The sequence below is a fragment of the Herpailurus yagouaroundi genome, unplaced genomic scaffold, assembly GCF_014898765.1.
Source record: "Herpailurus yagouaroundi ecotype Mexico unplaced genomic scaffold, PumYag 67793, whole genome shotgun sequence".
NCBI classification, from domain to species: Eukaryota; Metazoa; Chordata; class Mammalia; order Carnivora; family Felidae; genus Herpailurus; species Herpailurus yagouaroundi.
In genome coordinates this window covers 25,142,091-25,150,343 of record NW_024420586.1, presented here as the reverse complement: position 1 = coordinate 25,150,343, position 8,253 = coordinate 25,142,091, and the positions used below count along the sequence as shown (strand labels likewise).

The 8,253-nt window shown below is 49.7% G+C and overlaps 1 protein-coding gene across 1 annotated transcript; it reads right to left on the bottom strand.

Moving 5' to 3' along the window:
• Positions 1-640: 640 nt before the first annotated feature.
• WAS (WASP actin nucleation promoting factor) lies at positions 641-7,452 on the bottom strand. The gene is made up of 12 exons (XM_040468788.1): positions 7,267-7,452; positions 6,805-6,945; positions 5,871-5,957; positions 5,668-5,770; positions 5,514-5,555; positions 5,371-5,421; positions 4,551-4,725; positions 3,480-3,522; positions 3,121-3,274; positions 2,521-2,930; positions 2,144-2,258; positions 641-943 (listed from the first exon to the last, which is right to left on the bottom strand). Exons 1-12 carry the CDS (start codon positions 7,396-7,398, stop codon positions 888-890), a joined length of 1,509 nt encoding a protein of 502 aa, XP_040324722.1. The 5' UTR covers positions 7,399-7,452; the 3' UTR covers positions 641-887.
• Positions 7,453-8,253: the final 801 nt, after the last annotated feature.

Sequence of the window (8,253 nt, the reverse complement as noted above, 5' to 3'; positions counted from 1 at the left end):
GGCATGGAGAGTAAGTCTGACCACTGAGTAGTCTCTTGATCTAATATAATGCTGATTTAATGTTTTGGGTTTTTGTTTTAATTACTAAATAAGTAAATTAATAATAACTCCTGCTCATTCACCACACTCACCCTCACACCAAGCACCTCAGGGCCTTTGCAGTGGCTGTTCCCTCCAACTAGAGTGCCCTCACACTGGCTGTTCCCTCCACCTGCAGTGCCCTCCCCTCAAATATTTATTGGTTAACTCCTCTCTCTTTAGGTTCTGCACAACTGTCACCTCCTCCAGGTGACTTTCCATGAAGTTTCCATCTGAATGTCATTCCCCCTCAGCATATCACAGCACTTAACCATGATCTGTATCTTTTGTTTCTATTTGATTCCTTGTTTTAGAGCTGTCTCCTCCACTAGAATGTTGGCCTCACTAGGTTTTTTTCCCCACTGCCTTATCCCCAGCCCCTAAAGTAGTGCCTGGCAGTAAATGTGGAAAGAAAGAAGGGCAAAAGGAAGCAAAGAAATCAATGAGGGAACAAATGAGTGAATATATACATGTAAGGCTAAATAAATGAAATGGTATAGATGAATAAAAGAGACTATATGGAAAAAGGACCCCAACTTTCCATATTTGGAATATAAACAGATTGAGAGAAACAAAAAGACAGTTATTTTATTTCTGTTTAAAAATCCTTATGTGAGGAGAACTAGAAATTTTATATAAAAAGGGGCCCTGGCAATTTGCTAGGGTGAATGTTGGGGATCAGTCAGAGATGACAGCATTGGAAGGGTTGGTGGGGGAGAAATGGGGCTTGAGGGCCTGGAGGCCAGGAGTGGAGGGCAGGAAACAGCGGCTGCCAGGGGAGGAGGCGCAGAACAGGTGGGCAGGGTGACTCAGTCATCCCACTCATCGTCCTCATCCTCATCACCGGCCTGGTCCTCCCCTTCGTCTGGAGGAAAAGAGAAAGCAGGTCTCAGGATGAGCATAAGGGTTCAAGGGACCTGAGTGGGGTGAGGTTCCTGGGGTCTGAGAGTCAGGACTCAGGGTCCTGGGGGACTGAGGTCTCCTGCTGGAAATCACATCCGGGGCCTGTGCAGTTGGATGAGGAAGGGGCCCCCTCAGAGGAACAAGAGTTAGGGTATGGGTTGGAGCTGGAGTTGAAGTTAATGTCATTGTCAAAAATATGGTTAATTGGGATATTACTGTCGCTCACACAAGGGTTAACGTTAATGGGTTTGTTACTTAATTGGGTGGATTTAAATATTAGCAAAGATGGAGTATATTACAATATTACTATCTCATACCAGGTTAATGTTAATATTGTTGATACATAATGGGTTATTGACAATATCACTATCAAAGATGAGATTCATTACGATATTGTCATATAATGGATTCATAGTAATCTTGTGGATGCACTCTAGGATACATGTTAATACTGCCAATAATAGGTTGAGGTCCATATTACCCTCATATAATTGTCATATAATGACAATATCGTTGACACATCAGGGGATTAATGTTAACATTATTACATAAAGATTTGACTAGTTATATAATTATCACATAATGAGCTAATGTTCACCTATTGACACATGGAGTTAGAGTTAATATTATTGTCCAAGGTGGGGTTCTTTGTAATATCATCACATGTGGACTAATGTTAACACTACTGAACATACAGGATTAATATTAATACTGTGGACATGCCTTGGCATTAATGATAATATTATCATCAAAGATAGAGTGAAACAGGTACGCCTGGGTGGCTCAGTCAGTTAAGCCTCCAGCTCTTGATTTCGGCTCAGGTCACGATCTCACAGGTTTGTGAGTTCAAGCCGGTCATCAGGCTTTGCACTAATAGTGTAGAGCCTGCCTGGGATTCTCTCTCTCCCTCTCTCTCTTTGCCCCTCCCCCTCCTGCATATGCCTGTGCCCTCGCTCTCTCTCTCAAAACAAATAAACTTTAAAAAAAGATAGAGTGAATTATATTATTGTTCCATAATACAATGTTAACATTGTCAAAAAGGAGATTGATACAAGAGTCATGTATGGATACTATTACTATTGATGGTAACCGTTGGGGTTATTTTTAGACCAACACTAGCCTTGGGAACCAGGCTCTGTCCTGGCAAAGGGCAGGCTCTCACCTGAGGAGTGGATGGCTCTGCTTCTCTTCTGCATCACGTGCATCAGGGCTCCCACCAACCCTTCCGATCTTGGAGGTGGAGGCTGCAGCGCTGAGCTCTCTGGGGCCCCAGGGGTCTGCAGCAAGCAGGGTTCAGCACAGAGGGTTCAAAGCCCATGACTGGAGCACTCCTCCCTGCCCCTTCATTACTTCCCCTCCCATACACTCCAGTCCCCTTCAAGGTTCCCAGCCTACCTCGCCCCACCAACCTCCCAGCCCTGTTACTGAAACCCCAAAGACTGGGACCTCCATTAATTTCAGCCCTGGCCCCCTAATATCCTGGCTTGCCCAGCACACCCGAGCCCCAGACCCCCAACCCTCAATCCTGCCCATCTTCACCTTGTTCAGCTGAATTCCCTGCCGGATTTGATCCAAAAGTGCCCCCCGACCTCCACTGGGGGCCAGGCCCCCCACAGGCCCCAGAGCAGGAGGAGGGGGAGGGACTGGCCCATCATCAGAGCTGGGTGGTGGTGGTGGTGGTGGTGGTGGTGGTGGTGGAGGCACAGGAGTCCCTCCAGGTCCAGAGGGCGGAGGGGGCGGTGGTCCAGAACGTCCAGGGGCTGGAGGGGGTGGTGGTGGAGGGCCCCCTCGGCCTGGGGGTGGGGGTCCCCGGGGAGTTGGAGGGGGTGGAGCACCTCCCAAAGGTACAGGGGGCAGTGGACCAGAACGACCCTTGTTGCTCCCAATAGTAGGGGGTCGGGGGGGCTGGTTTCCTCCTCGGGATGGCGGTGGGGGCGGTGGAAGTGGCTCTGAGGGGGGAAAATAACACATAGCTATTGTTATAGTTTTCTTCAGAGCCTCAGTTTTGCTCATTTATAAAATGGGTACCCCAACTGATCAACTCCTCATTCAAGGAGTATAAGGATTTCCATGAGGACTGAGTGACTATATCTCTTAAAAACCAGCTACTAGGGCTGGAGAAGAAGGGGGGGGACTCACCCTGGCGCCTCATCTCCTGCCGCACAGCCTCCAGCCCACCCTGGTCCTCAATGAAATCATAGATAAGCTTGGAGGTCTCGGCATCTGTGAGCTGGGCCTCACTGATTCCTGCCCTGGAGAACAGACTCCGCAGATCCGGGTCCAGGTTGTTTACCTGCCCAGGAGGAAAAAGGCCAGGGCAGGGGTGGGGGAATAAAGTGGATAGGGAAGGGGCACAGGTTATCAATAGGTCCACCCCCGAGAGGGATCTTCTGAGAGGGGTGTAGAAAGGGTGGGGTCTAGGGGTAGGTCTGAGCCAGTGGACTATGGAAGGGCAGGTGGGTAGTTAAGTGGGTCAAGGGGTCTTTGGAATTACTCACGTCAAATCCATTCTGGGGGTCCCACCCCACGTGGCTGACATGTCTGGGGGAGGTGAGGAGATCCCAGTGAAACCCCACTGCGCTTCCTTCCCTCCCTTCCTAGTGAAGCCCTCTTGCCTTCTGCCCAGAGAGACTCCGAGGAGCCAGAATTAATGAATGAGTCACAAGTGAATGACTGAGTGACTGAATGAGAGCAACAGTTATAGAATTAGAAGGGGTCCATAGTTTGTGGTGCCCATCTGTCTACCCATCCCTTTTTCTACCATCCATCCACCCATCCATTTGCCCACCTAGCCATGTGCATTCACCTGTCAGACCACTGATCTATTGTACATTTGTTTCTCTACTCATCTTCCTATATACATCTGTTTACCCATTTGTCCACCAATCTATCTTCACACATACTTGATCATCCACCCAACCACTTACCCATGTGCCCACCTTTCAATCCATCTACTCTTTTGTCCACCCATTCAACCACATACTTTTGTCTGTCTACTTATCCATTGAACTGTCCATTCATCCACATATCTGGCCACCTGTCCATCCCCATCCACCTTGTTTGTGAACCAACCAGATATCCATCCATCTGTCCACACACTCATCCACTCACCCATCCATCTGCCTACCCACTTCCCATTTACCCATTCACCCATCCATCCACCCACCTATCCATTCATTCCCCAACTCACTCACTCTTTCATCCATCCATTCATCCATCCATCCATTTACCCATCTACCCACCCATCCATTCACCCACCAGCCCACCCAGGGTGGGACTTAGGTGAAGCAAGTGAGGTGCCTAAGGCGTACAATTTAATGGGGCCCTCACTCTCAGAGTCATTAGTTACAGTTGCATGACCCTTAGAGTAACTACCTCTATAAATTTTGCAACCTTGGCACCTCGCTTGCCTCTCCCTAGTCGTGGCCTTGCATCCACCCACCCATCCACGCATCTACCTACCCACCCACCCATGTGCCCATCCTTCCATCTACTCAGCTCTCTTCCTGTCCAACTTTTCATTCACCCCCCCAGAGGGATCTGTGGGACCAGTGGGGAGAGGTTCTCACTTGAATCCACTGGGTGCACCAATATCAGCTTTGCTGATCTTTTTCTTCCCTGAGCGTTTCTTATCAGCTGGGCCAGGCCCAGGTGCTGGGAGCCCACGGTATCGTGAACTTGTGATGTCCGGGTTTTGGATGTCCACTGTTACTAGCCCCAGGGACAGGGGGCCAGCTGCTGGGCCTGTGGGGAAAATAGTGTGATTGAGCCATTGACCTACTTACCTACCAACCAAAGCATAGGGGCAAGAGACAGGAAGAGTGTTGAGGGAATCTGTGTGTGTGTGTTTGATGGTCACAGAGGGAGTGGGTAAGGGGTCCAAGTAGGGTTTATGGAGAAGTGGATGAGTGGATTCTACAAGCCATTCTTACATTCACCAATTCATTTATTTATTCATTCACTCATGCTTATCACTTAAGTATTGATTCATTCATTCATGGCTCATTGACCAAATTATTTGTTAAATTATTCATTCAGTCAGTCGTTCATTCAATCATTGCTTTATTCACTGATTGAAATATTATGTCAATTATTCACTTATTTGCTGTTCAATTCATTCACTTATTCATTGATTTACTCAATCATCCATCCATCTATTCATCCATATATCCACATACTCATTCTCCTATACATCTATGTTTTCATCTTCCCATCAATTCATCCCCCACTCAACCATCTATCCACCACCAATCCATCTACCCACCCATTCGCCCACTTATCTCTACACCCACCCAACTACTCATCCATCCACCCACTCCCCACCCATCTATCCATCCACTCCCCCACCCACCTGTCCACTCAGAGACACAGGAAAGAATCAGCACTCACCCCCTTGGTCTCCACCTGGGTGCGGAGGCAGGGGTGGGGGCCCTCTTCTCTCTGGAGAGATGGAACGGATAGAGAGCTATTACAACCCTGCCACAGGTTCCTGGGCTAGCCCTTTATTACCTTCCTTGAACTTGAGGACTCACCTTCATTGGCTGGTGCTGGTGGTGGGGGTAGCTGGCGTCTATCTGTGGAGAGACGGATGGACTGGGAACCAGAACCATAAGAGGAGCTTTTCCAGCTCCCTACCCTTGCATGTACTCCTGCCCAACCTCGTTTTCTCCCCCAAGGCCTCCTCACCTCCACTTTGCCTCTGATTCCTTTTTTGTATCTTCTCCTGCACCAGGGCCCGGAAGGCCTGGGCCTCGCCCTCGTCTGCAAAGTTCAGCCCTGCTTGGCAGTCCTGCACATATCTTGGGTTCAATAGCCTTCCAGGCCCCCCACACCTTTCCCATCTCCTCCCCACATCCCAACTGAGGCCCAGGGGTTGAGTGGCCACTTACATCTCCAGCAAAAGTGTGGAAGTAGGGGGTGGGAGTGGAGTAGACCAACTGTGAGTACAGTTCCTGTTCCCAGAGCAGCTGACCAGCCTGGAGAGGTGGGAAACACACTGGCACTGAGGCCTGCCCGGGGTGGCAGGCCTCTGTTATCTGGGCAAGGAGAATGATATCATAATTTGGGGCCCCAGGATCGCATTAGAGATTTCCAGCTTAGCATCAGGGAGTTGGGGGTCTAGATGTCACATGTGGAGGGTTGAGGTACAGTATGGGAGTTGGACACTGCAGTCAGAGATTTGGATTTGGGATTCGGGGCCCTAGATGTGGGACTTGGGGGCTTGAACAGGAGGATTTAGGACTCTAGTCCTAGGAAACTGAACCCATTCACAGACTCCATCTTACATCCTTCCTTTATGGGGGCCTTCATTTGGACAGGTGGGGCTCCAGTCCTGGGAGTTGGGGTTGATATTTGAGGTTCAGACATATAGACTTGAAAGCTTTGGGGGTGGGGGATTCAGCCAAGGTGTATGTGCGATTTGAGGTTTGTGGAGCAGAGCTATGGCTTAGGAGCTAGGCAAGCATTTAGGGTTCAGGAGTTATGATAGGGAATTTATGGGACCCAAAATGTTAAGTTTAGAAAAGATTTGAAGTTAAGGTAAAAATACAGGGCTCTTTTTGTTTGGAGTTCATTAAACAGAACTATACTGTTAGATTTAGGAGTTATACTAATATTTGGGGTTTTATAGATCTTGACATGGAGATTCTGGGTCAATTATCAAAAACAAAGAAAGGCAAACCAGAGTTTGACATCTGGATGAAGTCTTTGGTCCCGGGGCTCAGGTTTACTGATCTGTCCAAGGCCTTGGGGCTATGGACACAGGTATGGGTTTGCAGGGTTGAAAACTGGTTTGCATGTCCAGTGCGGGGAGGTGGGAGTCACCTGAAGGCCGTAAAGACGGATGAAGTAGGACTTCTGGGGGTTATCCTTCACGAAGCACACAGCCCCACAATGCTCCTTGGTCCAGTGCTCTGCTCCGGGAGGCAGTGCCAGGTAGAGCTGAACAACGGCGGTGGCCAGTGTCTGGGAGGGAAGAGCAGGGCTCATTGGAATCTGGTCAGCCAGAGGGTCCAGTTCTCCCATGTCCGTGGCTGTTAGGGCTCCAAAGGAAGAGCCACGGCCAGAGGGAGAGTTGACAGACTTGGAAATCAAGATCTTCCTGGGATCGGTGAATGGGGCTAAGTGGATTCTAAGAGAGGAGATGATGGAGAAGGGAAGGAGGAGAGGAAGAGGGGAAGGAAGAAGAGGAAAGGAGAAGGATGGGGAAGATGAGGAGGCAGAGAGGAGTAGAGGAAGAGGAGGAAAGGGAGGGAGACAGGGAGGGCTAGGAGATCCCCAGCTCACCCAGCATTTCCGACCCAGCATCTCGAAGAGTCGCTGGTTCTCGTGGTCCTGGAGGAGCGTGGAGGGTACGTTCTGCTGAACCCCTGGTCCTCCGCGACCCCCAGACCTGCCTCCCACAGGGCCCCCACTCATGGTGCCTCCTGCCCTTGTCCTCTCCGGCTAGGCTCTGGGTGCAGGGTAAGAAGAGGAACTTCCGCAGTGAGCAGGGGAACAGGAAGTGCAAAAAACCACAAGGGAAACAAGTCCTCCAGGGGCCCCTGGGTGGGCCTGGCCTCCTCCTCCCTCCCTAGAACAGGCTTGGACCCTCCTCCCTCAGACTGGGGCCCTCTTCCATTCAACTGGTTAAGACCCATCTTTTGGACCAGCTCAGGTCCTCTTCTTCTATTCTTACTCCCTGAGGCCCATCTCCCTCTGACTGGCTCAGATCCTCTTCCCTCTGATTGGATGACAGCAAGAGCTAGGCCACTGCTGCACTTCTGCCGGGGGACACTATGGCAGGGAGCAGTCATGGAGCTGGGCAGTCTCCTTCCTCCCCAAAGCATCCAGTTGGTCTGGGCCTGAGGCCCAAGGCCCCTCATGCTGAAGAATTACTGTGTTTAAACCTTTCTTCTAATGACACTGGGAGTGCCTGGGATCCCACCCCTCTCCTGAGACCCCAACAATGCGTATGCACCCAGCTCACTTCCCCATCCCTTACTCTTGCCTCCCCACAGTTCCCAAATGATTTTCTGCTTATCATCCCTTTATAGCATATATGAATGCCTAGTCAACATCTTGTTTAGTTTTCATTGCTTTTGAACTTTTAAAAGCCAGTCATCTTCAGAGTCTTGCTTTTTCCCCACACAACATTCTATTTTTATCCAACGTTTATGTAGCACTGAACATGTATGCCACACTGTTCTGCCCTCTTTGTAAATATCGACTCATCTAAATCCTCATAACAGCCTATGGGGCATACACTCTTACCATGTCCATTTGATAGTGGGA

What these genes read in the sequence shown, in the direction of transcription:
- WAS (XM_040468788.1), bottom strand. Translation starts at nt 7,398, where the DNA reads ATGAGTGGGGGCCCTGTGGGAGGCAGGTCTGGGGGTCGCGGAGGACCA. An exon ending in TCCGTCTTTACGGCCTTCAG is followed by an intron (nt 5,958 to 6,804) that starts GTGACTCCCACC and finishes CCACCTCTCCAG; the next exon opens with GCTGGTCAGCTGCTCTGGGA. An exon ending in GGTGCACCCAGTGGATTCAA is followed by an intron (nt 3,523 to 4,550) that starts GTGAGAACCTCT and finishes CACCTCCCCCAG; the next exon opens with ACATGTCAGCCACGTGGGGT.